Source organism: Paramisgurnus dabryanus, chromosome 17 (assembly GCF_030506205.2).
Source record: "Paramisgurnus dabryanus chromosome 17, PD_genome_1.1, whole genome shotgun sequence".
Lineage (NCBI taxonomy): Eukaryota > Metazoa > Chordata > Actinopteri > Cypriniformes > Cobitidae > Paramisgurnus > Paramisgurnus dabryanus.
Window position 1 is genome coordinate 2,946,785 of NC_133353.1, and position 23,476 is coordinate 2,970,260.

General features: G+C 36.5%; 2 protein-coding genes across 2 annotated transcripts in view; both read left to right on the top strand.

The window, feature by feature from the left end:
- tdp1 (tyrosyl-DNA phosphodiesterase 1) overlaps positions 1 to 13,952 on the top strand; it is a 43,110-nt gene extending 29,158 nt beyond the window's left edge. Inside the window, exon 16 of the mRNA XM_065252227.2 lies at positions 13,618 to 13,952. Coding sequence (XP_065108299.1) covers positions 13,618 to 13,691 — 74 coding nt within the window. The 3' untranslated portion in view covers positions 13,692 to 13,952. The remainder of the gene's footprint in view (positions 1 to 13,617) is intronic.
- A 2,627-nt stretch (positions 13,953 to 16,579) lies between these two features.
- On the top strand, positions 16,580 to 23,174 carry kcnk13a (potassium channel, subfamily K, member 13a). Its single transcript, XM_065245149.2, has 2 exons — positions 16,580 to 17,965; positions 21,477 to 23,174. Exons 1-2 carry the CDS (start codon positions 17,635 to 17,637, stop codon positions 22,376 to 22,378), a joined length of 1,233 nt encoding a protein of 410 aa, XP_065101221.2. The 5' UTR covers positions 16,580 to 17,634; the 3' UTR covers positions 22,379 to 23,174.
- The last annotated feature ends 302 nt before the right edge of the window (positions 23,175 to 23,476 follow it).

Below are 23,476 nucleotides of genomic sequence, written 5' to 3' on the forward strand. Positions count from 1 at the left end.
GAATCTGCAGGCTCTCTTAAACCTAAACGAGATGGAAAAAAATGAAGGGTTGCCAATTGGAAATTTTCCTAAATATTTCCAAACTTTGCAAACCTAATTTTAATCTAATGACTTCAGGACTTTAGTCTCCGCAAAAGAGTTCAAGATGTGTTTAGTGCCAAGGAAATCACACTAAATACTGAGTTTTGCTAGAAAAAGGCAATTTTGTTCTGAAATTTGTGGAATTTTTTACATATTGTTTCATATTTACTCTACTTTCTGAGTCCATGCCACGCGCATTCAGGTCCAAGGAAGAGTCCAAGACGTGGCATTAAGTCCAGGGGCCTCATTTATAAAGTGTGCGTACGCACAGATTTGATCGTAAAGTGTGCATAGGCAAAAATCCACGGCAAAGTCCATATTTATAAAAACTTTGACGTGGAAAAGTGCTTAGCGCCAAGTCAGGGTCTGAGCAGACGTACGCACTTTTGCTTATCCAATTGCTGCAGGTTTTGGAAATATAAGTCATTCTTGCTGTTTGAAATTGGGTTTAAACATTGACAAGCGCTTTTTTATATGTCTGACATTAATTACGCATCGTTTAAAGGCGGAGATCTGAAACTGCTCGGCTGCGCGCACAAGTTAATTTGCGATTTATAGATTTGAACGTTCGGTTTATAAATGACACGTACGCATTTTTGTTAACTGATCGTAAGATCAAATGTAGGATGTTTTTTACGCAGCATTTTATAAATGAGGCCCCAGGTGTGTGCGAGAAAGAATCAGCACGTGTTACAAACTCTCGCACAAAGTGAAACACACAAACCTTCTCATGTGAGGAAAAGCATGCAATGCAAATGTTAAAGGGATAGTTCGGCCAAAAATGATACTAAACCCATGATTTACTCACCCCCAAGCTGTCCGAGATGCATATGTCCATTTTTTTTCAGAAAAACACATTTTCAGATATTTTAGAAAATGTTTTAGATCTTTCAGTTAATTAAATGCGAAGTTACGGGGTCCACGACCTTCAAGTCCAAAAATTGTGCATCCATCCTTCACAAAATAAATCCAAACGGCTCCAGGATAATAAACAAAGGCCTTCTGAGGGTAATCCACGCGGTGTTGTTGTAGAAATATCCATATTTAAAACTTTATTAACGTAAATAACTACCTTCCGGTAGCATCCGCCATCTTAGACTCCTCTGTATTCAGGAGAGAGTATTATCGTAGTGTACGCACTTTTCTTAGTGACGTATGACAAATTCGGAAGGGCGGGGGCACAGAGCAGCAGCAGAGTATCCTCCGTAAGCTGCGTAAAGCTCTCATCTTGAATGCGGACACGACTAAGATGGCGGCATTACCGGAAGCGAGTTATTTTCGTTTATAAAGTTTTAAATGTGGATATTTCTACAACAAAACTGCACGGATTACCCTCAGAAGGCCTTTGTTTATCATCATGGAGCCGTTTGGATTTATTTTGTGAAGGATAGATGCACATTTTTTAGACTTGAAGGACGTGGAAGCCATAACTTCACATTTGATTAACTGAAAGATCTAAAACATTTTCTAAAATAGCTGAAAATGTGTTCGTCTGAAAAATAATGGACATATGCAACTCGGACGGCTTCAGGGTGAGTAAATCATGGGTTTAATATCATTTTTGGCCGAACTATCCCTTTAATGTGATGATGATAATAACCATCGCCAACTATCATCATGAAAGCCTGCTATTGGCGATATGTCTGACGGTCATCGATACATTATACTATCGTCTATCAGCTCAGAACAACCCTGTCATCGATCTCACATGCTGACGATAGGACAATCTCAAAATGGGGCATATTGCCCAACACTATTGCCAATGATGAGTTTTTACAGCAATCCGTATTTCCACTATTATCCACCAGGTGGTGCTCTTACCCAACTTATAAAACCCAGAAGCATCCACTAAAGTCCTTTACAAAAATGCAATTATCTCAGGTTTTTGCTCAAAATGCTAACAAACCATACATTAATGAAAGCTTATTTATTCAGCTTTCAGATGATGTAATAACATCATAACAACATGAATAATACTAGTCAACTACCCATATGCCAAAATGCATAAACCAACAGCCTGCTATTGCCACAAATGATCTTTTTGGTCATGAGTCAAGTATACTGTAGTTTAGTAAAACTGTGCTTTGTTGTGACTGACAGCATAATTGTAGCTGAACTCAACTATAGCCTGCAAGACACGTTGATGACACTAAATTAACTCATTATCATCTGCTGGGTAATTACAGTGCTTTATGGCTAAGACTCTAACATGAAAGTACAGTGTTTGTTTTTGCAGCAATGCATTCAATGTGTGCAGCTTTGTTCTGCTGTCAACAGAAAAGAGACACGAGCAAAGGCATGATGTTAAAACATTGAATTGTTCTTAGTATTAGAAGAATCCTCATTGGAAAAGTGTCGGATTATGTGGTCTTTGCCTAATTTTATTTATAGCATAATTGTTTATGTAGAATAATATCGATATGATCGAGCTATGCATTCAGTGCAAATCCATTTATGCAGAAAACCGGTTCTGTCTGTCATATCTTTTGAATTCAGCTGTGAATAACCCAAGCTCATAGAAAAGGCTTTAAGAAATGTCATTCCTTTATTGAAAGTGTCATGATATTTAACCATGACTTCCAGAGCACTTTTGAAATGCACAGAGAAAAATAAAACCTGTTATGTTGACATACCGAATATACCGGAGAAAGCAAACAAGTGATTTCTGTCATGTTTTCTTCTTTGTTTTAAGATTGCTGGTATGTTTTTACTCTGTAGCTGAATATCTGACACACACGATAACATGGAGAATCACCAGCACTTATGTCGGTCTCTGTCAAAGACTGTTTGATTGCTCTACCGTGTAATTGCATAGAGAATCCTCCTGCCCTCTGTGCCACATTCTTGTAAATGATGATAACAGCGTTTTGGGTCCTGCCCCCGATGCGGCCGTCTGACGACCTTTAATCACGGTAAAAACACGGTCACAGTAATCGATTGTATTATTGAAACTGAGGGTGTCATCGGTTTATGAACTCAGGCAGAAGACCTGGTTGCCATGGCAGCATAGGTCTTTGATAACAAAGGCCAGTGATGTTATACCCTTCAACCATGAAGTGGGATGAACGGGCAGAGCCTGAGGATAAAGAAAAATAGGTGGTCTAAGCTTATTAGGATGTGTCTATGTTTTATTAGCACTTGTATTGATTATGTTGTACAATAGGGTTTTATTCCTTAATATTAGTTAAAGGGATAGTTTTTAATTACCTCATGATTTATCCACCCGAGGTACATTTGTCCATCATCCCTTAGCGTAGACGAACACAATTTGAGTTATTTTAGTAAGTGTCCTGTTGCTTTCAAGCTTTATAAGAAAAAAGGGTTGATGACTTTCAAGCCCATAAAAAGGCATCAAACAAGTAATCCACACGGCTCCAAGGGGTTAATAAAGGCCTTCTTAGGCTAGTCGATGTGATTTTGTAAGCAAAATATCCATATTTAATACTTTATAAATGAAAATAACTAGCTTTCGTTAGCGCCCAATGGGCATTCACCAGAGAGATTCAGCGTAGAAGTGTTCTACACAGTAGCGTACGATACACGAAGACACCAAAACAATTCCAGTCACGAATAAGAAGTCGAAAATGATTTTAATGAAAATGGCAGAGGATTTCGATACAAGACAAGAGGATAATGAGTTAATCCATATCTGTAGCTAAAACAACCCACAACGTTATTTTCACCAGGTGTTACCTACAAAAATGTGAATGTAATGTCTGTGACGTCACCCATAGGTTTTTAAAGAGCTTTATTGAAGCCAATAGTGGGCGGAGCCTGCCATCGTCATCTTGGGTGTGCGTCACCATGCATCACTTGCGGAAATCCAAAAATGGGTAAACAGGTAAGACGTGGGTGGAGCTGAGGTGACTGGTTGCTAAAGCCAGGCTAGCTGGACAGTAGTGGCAGTCAAGTGGCCACGCCCTTAATTATGCAGAACTTTAAGGCTTAATATAATTTAAACGGATGAGTTACAAAAAATTCATCCCTTACAGTTGTCTTGAGGGGAAAAATTAGCTATATAGACCAAAAAAAAATTGTACCACGCTGTAACATATTATTTTCTGCAGCAAAGTTTGGCCATTTTAACATGGGGGTCTAATGGCGCTTTTCCATTTCATAGTATCCCACGGTTTAGGTCAGGTCGGGTCAGCTCACCTCACTTTGGCTTGGTTAGCTTTTTTATCGAGTTTCGTAACACTTTGGAGTGGGAGGGATTATAGGCGTGTCGTTATATATTTGCGCTGCCTACTGCTGTGACATTATACAAGTAAGAGCGTTGTTGGAATGCTTGCTATACATTCCCATACATTCATTTATTTCTCAGTCCGCCACAGACTGCAAGTCTGGAAAAAACTGGTGTTCCTGATTCTCAACCTTTGGATATTTTCATTGCTAAAAAGGAGTTTGGGAACTTACAGCAAAGCACAGATGACAACATGTTTACTTGAGAAAGCGCTAGCTAGCATGAAGGTAAAGCTAATCTTTTACATTATAGCGATGACACTGGTTGTGACGATTCTCTCAGACCAATCAGTTTTCGTGTCATGTTTTGGTATCAGTTCAGCTTGCTTGGAACCCCAACCGAGGTGGTACTTAAAAAAAAAAAAATATTGGGTATTACGTACTGCACCCAGTGGAAAAGTCTTATTTCTGAAGGCATTTATTAACCCCCTGGAGCTGTGTAGATTACTGCTTTCTACCATTACAAAGCTTGGAAGAGCCAGGACATTAAAATAACTCAAATTGTGTTAGTCTGAAAGATGATGATGGTGAGTAATTTGTGGTAATTTTCATTTTTTGCTGAACTATCCCTTTAATGCACGTGTTACATGAACTAACAAAAAGCAATTTGTTATTATTAGTTAATAAAGTTCATTGAGCATTCACTAATGATAACTAATAAGTAACTCATAATAACAAATGGAAACTTATTTTAAGGTGTTACCCATATATTTTAGCTAAAATAACAACTAACAAACACTATTAGGGTGTCCATGGGTCCTTTGTGAATCTGGGGGGAAAATTCAAGGCCCTGGGAAGTTTTTGAAAATAAACATACATAGATACAGGTCATTGAAAGTGCTTGAATCTATTTTATGCAAGAAGTTTTCTGGAAAAAAATCCATGTGTATTACCTGTGTAGTGTAGGATAATATCATAAAAATTCTAAACTTTTAAAGCACGCGTGATCAACTGTTCACTTGAAATGCTTATATTTTCTGTCTGCAAATGTTGATTCATACCAAAATGCTTTTTTGCATAGTTGTGTTTGACACATGAAAACGCCTCGGGTTACGTATGTAACTGTTGTTCCCTGAGAAGGGAAAGAGACGCTGCGTCTCCCTTGCCATACTTCCTGCATCCCTGTAACGCCGTCTTTGGCAATGTTATAGATAGCGATATACTTCCTGGCTCCCGCGTCACCCTGTCTTTGTCGTCAAGCCTCACTATTGGTTGAATTTGATATACACATTCAGACGCACTTACCCCTGGAAGCGTCCCTAAAGTGTCACCGCAGTGATGCAGCGCGAGAATGAGTCCCCACATTTAGTCCTTGAATTTGAGGGTATTGGACCTGGAAAGTCCTTAAAAGGTCCTTGAATTTGAAGGTTACTAAGGTATGGGAACCCTGACTATTAAATTTAGTTTGAAGATATAAAAAATATAAACACCAATAGGTTTAATTCAATTGAATTAATATTTTGAGTAAACACAATACTTCTAATTCAATTGTATATAAATTGCACTTTAAAAAAAGTATACATTAAATATAGCACTAGATTAGGTTACAATAAATAGTTTATTTGAATCTAATAAAGACTATTTATTTGTACTAATGTGATTTTGTGCAGGTGGGTAGAAAAGTACCAATAGTTCTCTGTTGTCTCTCAAAGGGCCATGGTCAGGACAGAATGCATTCACTAAAAGCTCTGCTGAAAGTTATTTTCGCCAAGGCCTTTCACCTTACACGTATACGAGTAAAAGCAACTGAATGTTGTGGCTGTATCCAATCAAACCAAATCCCACGTGTCCTTGTTGATAGTCGTATAAAATTCAGGCACCGTACCAATTCCAATGTCATTCGTTCACAGGCATTTAAATGTGAAAGAGTCTCACAAGTGTCTGTGTGTTTTTTCAGCTTTGGGTTTGTGAGCCCTCAGGGTCCAACATATTAAATAACACCCACAAGGCTTTTAAAAAACCATAATAAACCTTTTTTGGGAAACAAACAGATGTCATTAGATTTTATAAAGCAAAAATGCAATCGCAAACTTATTTTCCTGCACCATGGCAACTGTTCTTCATCACACGACCTTCTTCACACAAAAGGAATACTGTTTTTCCTCACAGTGTCGATTTTGCATATAGCTGCTAACTCAAAATCACACATGGTAGCTTTTTGTGACAAAGCTGTTGCTTCCGTTACTTGCAGCTTATGTCAATGTACTGGTGGAGGATACATTGTTAGTCATCCTAATGAATCACTTTGAATGCAAATGTATGTTTTGAAACAGCTTTATTCTGATTCAAAGAAATATACACACAGAGTGAATGTACAAAAACATACGATTATCATATAAAAACAAAACAAAAAATACCCCTAACCAAAACATCACAGGGAAAATGCAAATCGTAAAAAAATTACAAATGTGGTTGTATGCATAGATATGTATAATAACGGCTACTGTAGATGTCTTACGCGGAGTTTCTAACGTCTTCACCGGCGGCCATCTTGTCTCAGGCAGTTCCCTCACTTGTAGCATTGTGTTTTAATGGTGCATGTACTTTTAAATAACCATAACTTGCTAAATTTATTTACCGATTTTCAAAAGGTTTGGTTTCTTAAAAACATTATTTTTAATGTGGCTATAATTCTGGATGCTTGAACATGTTTCATGAACATTATTCATAAGTATGCAGTGTCATAGGTAGGGGAGAGCGGGCACAACCTAATGCTTTTTGGTTTTGGCTCAATCATTCAAAAAATATTTGAGTTTGATTAATTATATTTTTTACACAAGCAACACACACATCTCTGTTACAAATTAACATTTGAAGTTTGTTTCTAGTACTTACCATTCTTGGACAATTACACCAAACATGACAGAAGTGCAAACATTACATTACATTAAAAAGGTGGGGTTAATTGTAACAGGCAGGGGGGTAGTTGTAACACCTGCTTAAAATTAAGTTTGCAGGCAAATATTTCAATACTATTTTGTCTATATACTTGAATTGGATATTGTTTATCTATCTGTCTATAATAGACAGGTATCAACACTGTATTTATTCATCCAGCCCTTTTCTAACATTAGTTCAACTATAAATGGATACAAATGTCTAAATATGTGAGAAAAAGCAGCACAATTATGACAAAACATTTTTTTTTAAATGTGACCCAGTCTGTAATAGCCTTACTACGGTTTCAAAATCAAATTCTGAGATAATGAGCATCAAAGTCTGATTTTAGTAATTCATTTTATTATGATTTCAATATTTGACGTGACCTTATTCAATCAATATTAAAGATATGAACAAAAATTAATTTGACACACGATTTTTGATAAGACGGGCACATTTATTTTGTTGGCAGCCAGCAATCATTCGTGTGTAGCCTATTTAAAACAATGGCAAGAATTACGCTAACGTCAGCCAGGGTTCCCGCGGGGTCTTAAAAAGTCTTCAAAAGTCTAAAATTCAGAAAGTTAAATTTAAGGCCATAAAAAGTCTTAAAAACGGCCAGATTTTCATCCTAGGTCTTAAATTTAATTAACCCAAGTCTTAAATTTCTTACCTCCGTTTATTCCCGAAAAAGCGTTGTCCGCAAATAAATAGTAATTTAATGCTGTAGAACTAATCAGTGACAGAGGAAGAAAGTGTTTGATTGGCGGGCCTCTAAAAAGAAAACTTCTGCACTTCGTGCACCACTGAATCGCACTTCAATCCAGTTTTTGATCATTATTTTTAAAGGGGATACACATGTAGGCTATTATAATCCATGCAATTCATGCCATAAGCTATATTTCAGGTGTTGTGATCTGACTGTATACTGTAGGTTTGGCGAGAAACAAACCTTAAATGCAGTTTTGTATATGCAAAAATCTTTTCTGTGTTAATTTAACCAACTAGCCCGTGGCTTACCTGAGCTTTTGCCAGGTTCTGAAACCGAGGACCCAGAAGCGAAAAAATCAGTCAGGCCGTCGAGTCCCGAGCTACCAACACCGAGTCAACTTTAGTGTTACACAGTTTTCACTTAGGAAGCTTTTGTTTACCTCACTGCTCCATGCGCATTTACTCCCTTGACTTTAATCTGCTAATATTGATGACATATGCAGCCTACAAATGCGACCTCTGGAGGCTACAGCCTTCAGATTTAGATACGACCTTGTTAGCAACACACAACAAACCACGAACAGCCTTTTAATGGTAAATTTCATTTTTATTTAATTATTGTGTAATTAGAGAGGCGAATAAATGCGATGGCGGTATAGTGCATATTTATGCATATAACGTATGGGTGGAGAAAGTGTAAAACATGTTAACAAGGCACATATCAGCAGCTGACCATACTGATCTTCCCATATTAGTGGATTTTATTTGTCAAAATAAATAAATAATGATATAATAAAAATAAAAAATATAATGTTTTAAGAATTTCTGAGATCATTGTGTCGCGTTGGTCTTAAATTTCACTCATAATGGTCTTAAAAAGGTCTTAAAAAGTCTTAAATTTGACTTGGTGAAACCTGCAGCAACCCTGGTCAGCGGTTTTCATATTGCAAGTGCTGAGGGGTTAGTTGTAACATAGCGTTACAATTAACCCCGCTGGGTCAACATATTTTCAAGCCCGCCATAAGAAGTTGCTAAGAGCTTACAGACATATTTCAAAACGATGCAATGTTTTAGTCAACAAGACACTGATTTATATGACATAGCATTGGTTTTGGCATCTTACACACGCAACTTAAAAACCGAAAAAACATATTATGAAAAAATTTACTTATATGCTACCAAAACACTCGTTCATCAATAACTCTCTGGAAAAACATTATACATTTCCAATCATTTGCGGGAGATCGTCTTTTGGCAGCGTCAAAAAATACCAGAAAAACAAAACGTGTGCAACAATGTAAACAGTCCGTGTTACAACGAATAGTGATCAACAGATGCGACAGCCTTTAATTTTATTTTTCGGTCTGAAAGGAGTTTTTAAAATAAGGGACTTTAACAGTTCGATAATGCGTAGCTTATTATGGTTCCTTAAATTAGAGTATTACCCTGTGTCCGAAATCGCACGTACTGAATTAGATGAAGTATGAATATGGGTAGTACAGTAAACGAAATTCGGATGTACTACATTCACCATGTTACTATAATACACCACATAATACACATCGTCATAACAACAAGTGAACTACTAACCACAAGGAACAACTGTTTGCTTTTTTATTTACATTTGAATAAAGCAGTGTTACGGCTTTCCAACATTTTGGAATATGACGATGCCTCTCCTTCTACTTCTTTGTTGTGTGCCTCCGCTCCCGGGTGCTCACAGGATAATAAAGTGTCCATGGACTGCAAACTTCCAAATCTTTCCAAAAGTAGTAGGTCTTTTCGCCTACTGTTTTTCAAATAGTATCGCCTACCATGTAGTATAGAAGTAGGCTATTTCGGTCTTACACAGATCATCTCATCTCAGCACCTGCCTTCAACACCTGTGATATTATTACAGTCTGAACCCTGTGACAGACTCAAATTTACACCTCAAAGAGTACCTGCATCTCTATAATAAGACAAACTTGATCTATTTCAGTTTCTATTTCTGACCCGACTGCTCTCACTTCTGCTCGGTGATGAAAAAAGGACGGTTTAATTTCCTTTTGAAACAACTCAACTTCTCACCACCCTTCTCTTAGGATGCTATAGAGGGACCATCAGCTGTTGTGAATGAGAATGGATTTGTCCTACTTTAATGTGCTTTTGTAATTCACAGAGGAGACCATTTAAAGAGACAGTGCACTTGAAAATGAACCGTTAGCAGTTATTAAATTAACCTTGAGTTAGTTTAAACCTGTGTGACATTTGTGAAGCACAAAAGATGATGTAAAACTTAGTCACCTTTGTATACTTTTTACTTAATATAAGTGAATGCTGACTGAAGCATAACGGCTCATCTTGTGAAAAATTTTGCAGATTTGCAACAACATGGGTGAATTAATAATGAGCCAATTTTAATATTTAACAACTGCTTTAAGGACTGCTGTGCAAAAGCTATTATCAGGTTGTTCTTTATTTAAAATATGGCAACAGTTAACCACCAGTGTGAATGTTTTGTAACTCTACTGCTGTGTATTCATGCTGTCTGAAGAAAAAACTGTCTGCTGTTTTTAGTCATTCTTAGACGACTTCTTGGTACCCTTCTTGTGCTAATTTAATCATACATTAGTGATGCTTGAAAAGGCAGAAGCAGAGCTAAAACATCTGTGCTGCAATCGTTTCAGACCAGAGTCAATGCAACATCTATACATAATATCTATGGCTCAGACTACATATCCATTCGATTTTCGAAAACACCACAAAATACAAAGAAATGTTGTTAAATCCTGAAATAACATGGTTCGTCTTCAAGCAAATTAAAAACACCACATAGACATATAAACAGCAATGAATACTTGATTTTCCATACAGAGGAACATAATACACTGTTCACAATTCTTAAAGGGACCCTTCACTTTTTTTGAAAATAGGCTCATTTTCCAGATCCCCTAGAGTTAAACATTGATTTGTACCATTTTGGAATCCTTTCAGTCGATCTCTGGGTCTGGCGCTACCACTTGTAGCATAGCTTAGCATAATCCATTGAATCTGGTTAGACCATTAGCATCGAGTTTCGATATTTTTCCTATTTAAAACTTGACTCTTCTATGGACTCTTCATTGTGTACTAAGAACGATGGGGGGAAAATTGCAATATTCTAGCCCGATATGGCTAGGAACTATACTCTCGTTTTGGCGTAATAATCAAGGAATTTGCTGCCGTAACATGGCTGCAGCAGTCGCAATGATATAATGCAGTGCCCGAAAATAGTCCACTTGGTAACTTTCAATAGCAGGGGACTATTTTCGAGCGATTTATGAGCAATGCTAATGGTCTTATCAGATTCAATGGATTGTGCTAAGCTATGCTAAAAGTGGTACCGCCAGACTTGGAGACCAGCTGAATGGATTCCAAAACAGTAAAAATCTAATCTTTAACTCTCTTGGAGCTGGAAAATGAGCATGGAGTGTCCCTTTAATACTGTTAAAGGTACATTGTATAACTTTTAGGAGGATTTAGGAACTGACACGCTGTTAAAAATTTGGCGAGGTGCACGTCAGGGTACACAGAGGCTACGGATAACCTACAGCATAGACCTTACACATGACTATTAATTGGACTTTAGCCTTGCATTTGCAGTTCCAGTCCTTAATTCTGATTGGTCAATAACTGCAGCACCCAATGATTCTTTGTATAACTTCACATCACCTTAAGCAACGTAAGCATGTGAAACATTTTTTTGCTGTTCACAGTCGGTCAGGGACTATTTATTTCAGCTGAAGAAAGGCTTTTAGTGATTTTTAATTAATGAAAGTTGCACATGTTTTTTGCTTTAATATTTGAATTTACTCGTCTGCCACCTCCGTCAAAAATTAGATAATGATATTAACCAAATGCTCTATACGTACATCAAATACTTTCAGTTCAAAGCTGCTTAATCCCAATATGGAGCATCCTATGTATATATAGTACTGTGCAAAAGTCATACAATCACCAGCTTTGTTGTACAGAAACTACAGAAAATACTGGAAATATGTACACAAAATAAAAATAAAAAACAATTTTCAGAACTGAATGTCTTCTTTAGGCATCAGTCATTATTTAGTGTGACATGGCACGAAACACATCTTGAGCTTTTTTGAGGAGACTGAAGTGATTCTATTAGAATAAGAAATTAGGGTTTAATTTTATTTAGGTTTAAAGTGGACATTTCACAAGACTTTTTTAAGGAATTCAAATAAATTTTTGGTGTCACCAGAGTACATATGTGAAGTTTTAGCTCAAAATACCATATAGATATTTTATTATATCAAGTTAAAATTGTCACTTTGTAGGTGTGTGCAAAATCGTGCCGTTTTTGGGTGTGTTTTTAAAATGCAAATGAGCTGATCTCTGCACTAAAAGGCAGTGCCGTGGTTGGATAGTTCAGATTAAGCGGCGGTATTATCCACTTCTGACATCACCAGGGGAGCCAAATATCAATGACCTATTTTTTCACATGTTTAGAGAGAACGGTTTACCAAAACAAAGTTACTGAGTTGATCTTATTCACATTTTCTAAGTTGATACAAGCACTGGGGACCCAATTATAGTACTTAAACATTAAAAAAGTCACATTTTCATGGTATGTCCCCTTCAAGAGATCCTGCTAGTGTTGTAGTCAAGACCACCTAAACCGAGACCAAGTCATGACCAAGACCAAGACAGGCCGAGACCGAGACAAGACGAAGACTTTAAACTGTCATTGGGAGAAACGTAAACAATGCTTAAACAATGCCAAAATCATATGCCAAACCTGAATAAACTGCATAAAATTAATGATAAAAAATAAATTTGTGATGTGCCATCAGTTGTGGTCTTGACCAGTCTTGAAATAAAAATCTGAGTCCTCTTTGTCTTAGACTGCGTAAAAATGCGGTCGATTCCAAGAAGAGACCAAGACCTTTAAAAAGTGATCTTGAGACCGGTCTCGAGAACTACAACACTAGATCCTGCAGCTGCCTGCTATTGCTCAAGTGGAAGGGGAGTTTACCCTAAATATTTGACACTTCAGCTTATACTTTTATACTGTTTTTAATACTACATACACATTTCCTGTATTTTCTAGTTGTATTATAATAAAGACTGAGTAATAATTATATATGATGACTATACAATTGCAAAAACAACAAATCTAATGGTAGCATGGTGGCCTAAGACTTTTGCACAGTACTGTGTAAATATATATTTATAAGGATGCCCCCGCATTTCTTCCATTTATTTCATTTATTGAGCTGTCACTTGAGAAATGGTTTGTATGCTTTGTCCTTGTATATTTTTCTGGCTGTAAGCTGTATAGATGGCCCATTATTTTAAATCATAGTTATTTTTACATCTAAGCTGTTAAACAATGAGCTATTTGATTCATTTACCTCATTGTTCTCTTTATATATTATGTTTTTTGTGATTGAATCCAATTGTTTGGTTACCATGGACACTGCTGTTCAAGCTTTATCTATATACAGTTCATTATTAAGTAAATAGTGGTGTGTGCATGATGCTTTATATTGATGCTATCAACTCACTGCAAAAGCTTTACTGTATTTTGAGCACGGGTCATGCTAGATCGCCCTTAGGTAAAGGTCAGAACCTTCTGTTCTGTGCCTGCTTGTGAAGCAGGTCAGTTTTTGAAACTTTAGTGCTCCAGGGGCTTTTTTCAATTCTTTTTTCTCTTTACAGATCAACCTTGGATCTGGAATATTCCATACACTCAAGCTCCGGATACTCATGGAAATGTATGGGCACCATCTTGAGAAGATAATACCTTTGAGACCATCTGCATTAGATCAAATGGACTTGAGACTCTCTTAGTATTCCAGCCACCTGAATGAACTCATTACCTGTGACAGCAGTAGTAGAAGTATGGGTTTGTGTCATTTAGTGTATTAGATACTGTATTTTAGCCACGTTGAGGTGAGTCCACCTTATTTTTTCCATTATCATTTTGTAAATTAACAGATAAAAGATGTTTTACAGGTAAAATCAAAATGGGTGTAATAAATGTATTTTTCGAATGAACTGTCCTCTGTGTTTTGTACAAAAATGTACATAAATCAGTGGTGGCTCTTCCGAAGGGTGCAAATTCAAAATAAGTGTGTCATGTGTGTTGCTCATGTTTTCAAAATATGTGTTTGTTGCGTGATGTGAACCATGTGCATCACGTGTTTTGTCAAAATAAGTGCCTGTTGCACACACCTCAAAACCGTTGAGACGCGCACGTTCACAAAATACACGCAAGACACTCCCTTAACAGTAAACTCTGATTACGCATGAGATTATGTGAGTATCTGGCAAATGGAAGCGTCTCTTTATCATAAACCCTTTAGACGCGTCTGCAGCAGTCATTTATTTTGATAAGACACGTGATGCACATAGGTTCACTCAACCACAAAACACATATTTTGAAATTACGAAATTACAGGCTACATAAATGGTGTGACAATCTTTGCATCGGCGCCCTCGTAAAAATAAGTCACCGGCCGCCACTGACATACATGTATGTTTAACACAGAATCAAATGAAACAACTTTGACCCAGACATGGTTTTGGAAAATCAAAAGCAGGTAATGGGTACCATTTATAGAAAGACAATCTCTCAAATCCATTTCCTGTTTGGTATAACAGAGTTAGTACAGATGAAAGAAGGACTAAATGAAATAGTGAAAACTTAAAGTGGCTGTTTTATATTTTTTGATTATGGACGTGTCAAACACATTCTAGTCGAGTTAAATTTTTTCACAGCTTCTAATGTGTTCAAAATACATTACACTAGGTGCCATTTCATATTTATTATCAAATGTTCATGTTGACTAGCTACATTAAAAATGGCTTTATATTTATACATACATTTACTGTGGTACTGATATTTTTTTTATTTCATGAGCAAATATTTGAAAGATTAACCATTATTTAAAGGCCATTATTTATTTTTATCTTTATAGTTACAGCTAGAATGTTAAATCTACATAGTTAAATACAATTTTCTGTATATAACTAGAGAGAACAATCTGAATTTGGTAACAGACATTTGCGACATTTTCTGTTATGTACTTTGATCAGATAAATAATAGAGAGCTCTCCTCAAAGCTCTCAAAACATTAGAGTAATTCACAACAGAGCAGTCTGGCCTTCACAATGAGGATCACTACATGTTTACTCTTGAATGAATGGGCGCTGTGTAAAAAAACTCACAATGCATCTCTGCCATGATCAATGCGTTAGCCATGATATTTTAAAAACATTTTTGACCTTTTTCGTTCTTAAATATGAAAGAAAATGGGTGATTCTTGCGAAATTAGATTTATGAGGTGTCATGAAACATTTTAAATGCAAAGTAAGAGTATCAAAATAAGAAGCATACAGTTACAAACATCTCTTAATGTACTATTTTGCACATGATTTCAAATGATATCATACAAACCAATTTTGTTGTTTTTTCCACATTTAAGGGGAAAATTTTCATTACCGCAACGTGTCCATGACTTGATTTGGGTTCTTTGACATGGAAAATGTAGAATTAAAAAATCAATTAAAACTTCAGTGCATGTTATACTATAAACATGTACAGTAAAGAAACATGTGGTGATCATTGGTAAATAATAAGGAATATAAATGTGTCCAAGACCAATTTTCTCATCCTCCGCAACAATTTTCAATCATTGTTTAAGCCCTCAAGGAACTAAGATTTAAAAAAAAATAGTTGTAAGGGATATAATTGACTGTAACACTCAAGATGCTAACCAGGTAAGCAGTTCTTATTTTTCCTCTCCAGATAAAAGTTGAAATTTAGTTTGTCATATTACCTAGACAACTTTTTAGTTCTCATTACCGAAACATGAGTTTGTAAATGCATATATTTAATGTAATATCATGTTGCGGTAATGATAATTTTTGATAATGATCATCTAAAAAATTTAAATAATTCTATAGGAAATATTTTTTAAATCCTCTTAAAATAATGGTTCAGACCTTAATCTTATACTGTATGTGCAAAAAAAAGGCTTCAATGGCTTTTTAAAAAATCTGATGCTGGACACCTGTAAAGTCTGGATGTCGTGAGAATCACCCAAATGCATTTGGCAAAAAGGGGTACATCTATCACAGATGGTTATATACTGTAGCATCCAAATAATTAGGTTGTAATACAACAACATGCTCTTCACAGAAAATGTATTATTGTTACAGTAGAAATAACACAATGTGTTTTACAAATACATACACTACTTATTTATTATTCAACTTAATATAGCATGCACTGTACCAACAACACAAAGGTCATGGACTCATATAGATTGATATTCAATTATAGATTGAATCCCCTGTATGTGAATAAATGTGTCTGCAAAATGCTGGGAAGTAAACCATAATATATATAATACAAAAAAAGGACAGAGAAATAAAACTTTGTCTAATGGTACAGTGATAAAATCAGTTTAAAGGCAAAGAGATTTTAAAGGAAAGCTATTTCCAAAAAAAAGAGTTCCAAAGCTATTTTATAAGTGTCTGGTTACTTGTAAAATATTGTCATACAACAATAATCTGCTGCAGTTAAACATGAAGTAATACTGTAGTATATTTTAGTATTTACTCTATATACTGTATTAAGTTTTAACCATGTATACAGTACTGTCAGTTTATACAGTCTCTACCTCTGTACTATTAACAAGTGAATTGATAAACTATAGTAAATGCTGTAAAACTATTTTTTTTATATGGTATGGTTCAAAACACTTACAGTATCTAGAAGTTTTACTACGGTTTAATATTAAATTATACTACAGTATATTTTCATGTAGGGTGTACAAAAATGAACCAGTTTGCCCCTTCTTATGCACTTTATTATTAATACCCTGAATGTGGGAAGATCGAGGTGACGTCAGGTAACTGTATCATTCCGCGCCTCGCGGTAACATTTTATTTTTTGTCCGACCACTGAGCGCAGATCAGATAAACAGATGTAGCACGAGCCTTCAAGTAAAACCCGAGTTTGTGTTGAATAGACGAGGCTCGGAAAGACACGCGCAGCCGTCGGAACACCGGGAATTTTACGCAATCTCTGGAAATTGTCGCTTTTCCTTAACGATGTTCCTCTACGAACATGATGCACAGTGCAGTGAGGAGCTCCAAAGTTCTTCCAGCTGTGTTTTTATAAGTTCAGCCTGCATAAACTCCATTTAAGCGCGTACTGAACTTATTTTTGCTCGTGCGCAAACCAGTTGCTTTACATCCACGCGCGTTTCTTATGGATTCATCGATCATTGGATAGACCGGTGCTAGTTGTCAAGGGGAAGTACATGCACAAATGCATTTAATTTGTTTTCAACGCATTATTTGTATGTAAAAAGCTTTTCTATCGCTCGGTATCCATATGAATGCGACCCCCTGATGGATGTACCAGATGAAGTAGATTGGCAAACCCTGCAAATCTCAGCGGAGGTGCGGCTCATGAGATGAGCTGTACTAACAAGATCCACCCACGATCTCATAAATGAGGATTTTTAACTTGGAGAAAAACAAATTCTCAAAGGATGGCATGAGGATCGCTCAGCATTGCTCATATAGCTAGCGCCTCTTGCTTAGATGCATCCGGAGAATAATGGAAAAAAACGAGGAAGTTTTCACCGTTTCCATGCCTGGCACCGTCAAATGTAAGATGTGGAGACTTTATGATCAGTCCTGTCCAGCTGTAGTCACATAATGGCATGTAGAGGCGCTTGTTGCTTAGGTCCAGTGAATGAAGATAATGCCAGGTTTATAATGTTGATGCTCTTCATCATCTTGTACCTGTTGTGTGGAGCCGCTGTGTTTTCAGCACTGGAGCATCCCAAGGAGAAGCAAGCCAAGGAAAGATGGGCTCAGAGGTTTGAGCTATTCAGCCAAAAGCATAATCTCAACAAAAGTGATTTGGAGAAGTTCTTGAGACATTATGAAGAGGCAAACCTGGCGGGGATACGAGTGGACACGCTCAGGCCTCGGTGGGATTTTACCGGAGCTTTTTATTTTGTTGGTACTTTGGTTTCCACAATAGGTGAGGATGAAAAAGCACGAAATCTATCACTTAAAATTGACTAATGCACGTCGATGAAATGTGTTGGTAGGCTATGTTGTATACATTTATATTACATAATATTTTATAAAGCAAAAAATTAAATTAAACAGCTTTCCTCCTTATATGATATCATATCGATCATGGATATAGGGAGACCGGGGCTAGTTGTCACTGTAAGGTTTGAGTCCAAAAGGCAGGCGATTGGATTTTTTACACTGTAATAAAATAAAGCTTAAATAGTCAACTTAAATTAATTAATTAATGACATATTTGTGAATTTGCTGTCAATTTTTTATATAATATTTTTGTAATAGTTTTTAGGTAAACAAGTGAACACAATACAAATACAATTGCATACAGTACTTTCAATAAAAGGTTAATAATATAGTTTTTTTTTAAAGCAGTGGTTATAATACATTCACATTCATTTGTTTGCTTTATAAATAAGCGGGCAAGTTCTAGTGTGACAACATGCCCCACTATTGTAAGATGTCTCTGTGTCAGCATGTGTTTAGTGAACTGTACACTGAAAAAAAATATTCATTCAATTTAATTTTTTTAAGGTAAGTGATTGCAATCTTTTTATTTAAGCTACATTTAAACAAATTATTTTTATTTTTCTATATATTTCTTTTTTGTTTAAATGTAGCTTAAATACATTGATTAAAATGAGGATAAAATGTTTTAGCTTTTATTAGCTAAAACTTGAAACCAATGTGCCAGTGCATGAAACATTTTTACTTTTAGAAATAAGGCTTACCTTAGAAATAACTAACTTCTATCTATCTATCTATCTATCTATCTATCTATCTATCTATCTATCTATCTATCTATCTATCTATCTATCTATCTATCTATCTATTTCTACTACATAGATACATATAATTCCATTTAAATTGTTTTTTTTTTTGACATGACGGTAAATAATATTATATTGCCAACGACTGCAAAAGGGGTACAAATAAAGAAAAAAAGCATAGAAAAGAATATAATAACATTATAACAAACACAGTGTAACAAATTAGAACATTTGTTTGTAAACATTTAGATATCACAGTTAACGTACAGTATATATATAACACACATAGAAGTCACTGTGGTGGACAGTACATATTACACATAATTTGTTACATAGATTCACCTGTTGTCTCTCAGGGTGTGGCACATATCTGTCAGCCAATGCTCCATTTTGTCCCTCTCCTAAAATTATTATTTTTGCTCTACTTCAGTCATGGCAGTAAAGATCTTCATGAAGTTAATTAATTTTGTTATGTAGAGTTCTCTTTTTGATTTAAATTGGATAACACTGGAGAAGGAAGTGTATCTCAGTCTGTCCTATTAGGACATTTAAGGACATACCTGACCAAAAACAACAGTGGTGTTGTGTACAACACTGACATTGATTTATGTAAACATATGTCAGTGCAGGATGTTTTTAAATGAAGGCCTCTCAAACATGCATTATAGTCTGGAAAAGCCTGTCCAGGAAACCGCCCCTTATCTATCAGTTTCCTGATCCCAATGTTCTAGATGTGTATTTTTGGATTGTTTGATAATTTGATTTATTTTCATATTTAGGTGAAAAGCAGGACTAGTCTGAGATTGGTTAGGGTTAGTTGCTCTGAACTAGCTGATTAAGGGCATTTTTCTCAGCTTTTGGGTTTGCAATGCTTTAAAATGTAATGATTCTGTGGGACTTTTTTGCATATGAATAATCAATTGGAATCTACTGAATTCTGCACTACATTCATTATTGAGTCTTTCCTTTTGTAGTTTAAAAATTAGTTTGCAGAATTCTGTCTGTAGGGCTTCTGATGTTTGTCCCATTTCTTGTAGCTCTGATCACTTATTACTTACTTCCATGCAGTGCTATGGGTTGTATTACACTGTCAAAGATTTTACACCAAACTGGAATTGGTCATTTAATATTTTTCTAAATGGCATATAGAGCTTATCAAGCTATATTTTTAAGAGCATTCACTCCCATACTGAAACTTCCTGATGCAGTGATGATCAGACCGAGGTAAGGATACTGCTAGTATTGCAGTCAAGTGCGAGTCAAGACCAAGACCAGAGATTGAGTGTTGAGTCTGAGTAGACAGAGTCCACATACAGCTTTATTTCAACACTTGATCTCTGGTCTTGACTCGGACTCGAGTTGGATCCGACTATAACACTGGATACTGCATTGTGGGTTCTAGTGTGGTGCTGCCTAGGCTGAACGGATATATGTGAAATACTATAATATTGTGTTTGTTTGTTTTTTAGAATTAGTTTTCCAGCAGGTCCAGGTGCTGCCGTAGTCCCTTTGGTGTGGATGATGGCAGCACCAGGTCATCTCTGCATACAAAAGATCTTGTTTTTTTGTCTTGAAGAGTTCAGGGCCTGTAGCAGTGGCGGCTGGTGACTTCTTTTTCGAGGGCGCATGATGCACTGCATTTTTAAGAAAAAAAATCTTAGTGCTTTTGTCTTGTTTTCAGTAAAAATATCTAAATATTCTTAAATTAAGATGCTTTTTCTTAATGAGCAAAACGAGACAAGAAAATAAGTCTAGTTTTAGACCAATCCATAAAACAAGCAAAAAAAATTGCAAATGGGGTAAGCAAATTTTTCTTGAAATTTTCTTGAATTTAGTGTTTAAGAAAAATTTCAAGATTATTTTGCTTACCCCATTGGCAGATTTTTTTTAGTTTTTTGCTTGTTTTATGCATTAAATCACTTACATTTGATATTTTTGGTCTTAAAACTAGACTTATTTTCTTGGGTTGTTTTGCTCATCAATAAAAAGCATCTTAATTTAAGAATTGTTAAATATTTTTACTGAAAACAAGACAATAATAGCAAGATTTTTATTTTTATTTTTTTTTCAGTGTGCCAAGCTTGTCACAACATGTATTTAGCCCGTCATGTCAAACAATATGTGTTCGGCACGTCATGTAAACGTATGTGCATCACGTGTCATGTCAAAATACACAAAACGAACACATATTTTAACATGCCGGGCAACACACAACACAGTCCGAACACATATTTTTAATTTGTGCCCTTTGGAAGAGAAGTCACCGCCTGCAGACTATTCCTGCAATTCTATTTAATTTATGTAAATAACAGTGTTGGACTCATCACTTTTGGATGCGTATTGCCAAATAGTTTTGCACATTTGTCGTTCAAATACATTTAACAATGTTATAGGTTTTGTTGTATCTCTAGTTTAGTTACAGACCTTATGAAATGTCCCTCAGTAGCAGATCTTTTACGAGAAGGTGAATGGGCTCTTGTCTTTGTGATGTCCTCCTCAATGGAGTCTTTTATGTAAAGAGAAAAACATCCATGAGAATAATAATGAAACACACTTGGTATTTGCATTTCAGTAAGTGTTAAGTGGTAAAGATGAATTAGGAACAGAACACATTGTACTTTGATCATGCACCTGATGTTGTTTAAGACCTCAAACTATGTGTAAAATGTATCTCCTTTCCTCTCCTAACAGGGTTCGGAATGACGACACCTGCCACAGTCGGAGGCAAAATCTTCCTTATTTTTTACGGTCTCATCGGCTGCGCGGCCACCATCTTGTTTTTCAACCTTTTCTTGGAGAGAATAATAACACTCCTGGCCATCATTCTGAAGTTCTGCTACGAAGTCCGACGTCGACGCAAAGGAGTTTTACCTCACGACAGCAGACAGGTCACAAGCGACGGGCGACTGAGGCGCGAGGACGGTTTCGCTGGATGGAAGCCGTCTGTATATTGTGTGATGATGATTCTTTGCGTAGCAGCAATAATCATCTCTTGTTGTGCTTCGGCTATGTACTCTTCCATCGAGGGATGGAGTTACTTAGATTCACTTTACTTCTGCTTTGTGGCGTTCAGCACCATAGGTTTCGGAGATATGGTCAGCAGTCAGAGGGCTAGCTACGAGAACCAGGCCTTCTACCGTATCGGAAATTTCATCTTTATACTGATGGGTGTTTGCTGCATTTACTCGCTTTTCAACGTCATATCCATTGTCATCAAGCAGGTTCTCAATTGGCTCTTGAAAAAGCTTGAGATTCCATGTCGTCACTGCCCTGGAAGGTCCCTCCGGCCTCGCAGGAACGCAGTCATGCCGGGACATCCCCGGACACGTGTCCGCAACATATCTATAGACACGGACGCGGTGAACGACAGCGAGACGGATGGACGTAGGTTATCTGGAGAAATGATCTCCATGAGAGACTTCCTGGCGGCTAACAAGGTCAACCTGGCCATCATGCAGAAACAGCTGTCCGAGACGGCCAATGGACACCCCCGGCCATCCGGGTCAACAAATAGGCACAATGGATTCTCCGGAGGAGTAGGAGCCTTGGGGATAATGAATAATAGACTTGCAGAGACAAGCACAGAGAGATAAATATAAACTTTGCAAAGGAAAACTCACAAACAAACACTTTATGACAACAAGAATTGCACTGTCCATAGTTTAGCTATAATTACCTCTGTAATACAGATGTAGTTAGTAGTAGGTCCATATATAATCTAGTTTGTTTTGTGTGTCTCTGTAGAATGCTGTACTATCTGAAATAACCATTGCTGCTCTCAATGTGAGATATTGAAAAACTGAAGCTCAGGTATGTTATTAAGGTGAAGGTGCTGGTAAGGCTTTGCTGCATCGTCCTTTGATTCAAACTTTCTTACGTTGGACATTTCCATGAATCAGAATAGTTTTTTAAATAAGTACTTTTTTATTATGACAGGGGATATTTTTCAAAGATAACATTTAATTATTTGTTTGGGATGCACCGATAAAACATTTGATGCCGATACTAGGGGTGGACGATAACCCGGTTGATTAGGGCCGATCACACACAATTAAAAAAAAAATATTACTAGGCAACCACTGAGGCATCTGTCCCGAGCGCTCTTGAAACTTGGTTTGCTGTTAAAGTTCAATTCAATTCAATTTTATTTATATAGCGCTTTTCACAATTGTTATTTGTTGCAAAGCAGCTTTACATGAGTAGATGTAGGGGAGAACACAGAAAATCAATAGATAATATAAGAAGTAGAATATATAAGGGCTAGTTCACCCAAAAATAAAAATAATGTCAAACTTTGAAGACGTCCGTTCATCTTCGCTACACAGTTTAAGATGTTTTAGATTTAGTCCGAGAGCTTGTTGACCCTTCATTGAAAATCTATGTACGGTATACTGTCCATGTCCAGAAACGTAATAAAAACATCATCGAACTAGGCCATGTGACATCAATGTGTTGAAGCATCCAAAATACATTTTGGTCCAAAAATAACAAAAATTACGACTTTATTCAGCATTGTCTTCTCTTCCGGTTCTGTTGTAAACCGCGTGCACGAGACTAAAGTCACATGACTGCAGTGACGCGGATGATGTGTTATCCTCAGACATGTTTGTATGTCATGCGCATCACTGCAGTCACGTGACTTTTAGTCTCTCACAACACGGAAGAGAAGACAATGCTGAATAAAGTCATAT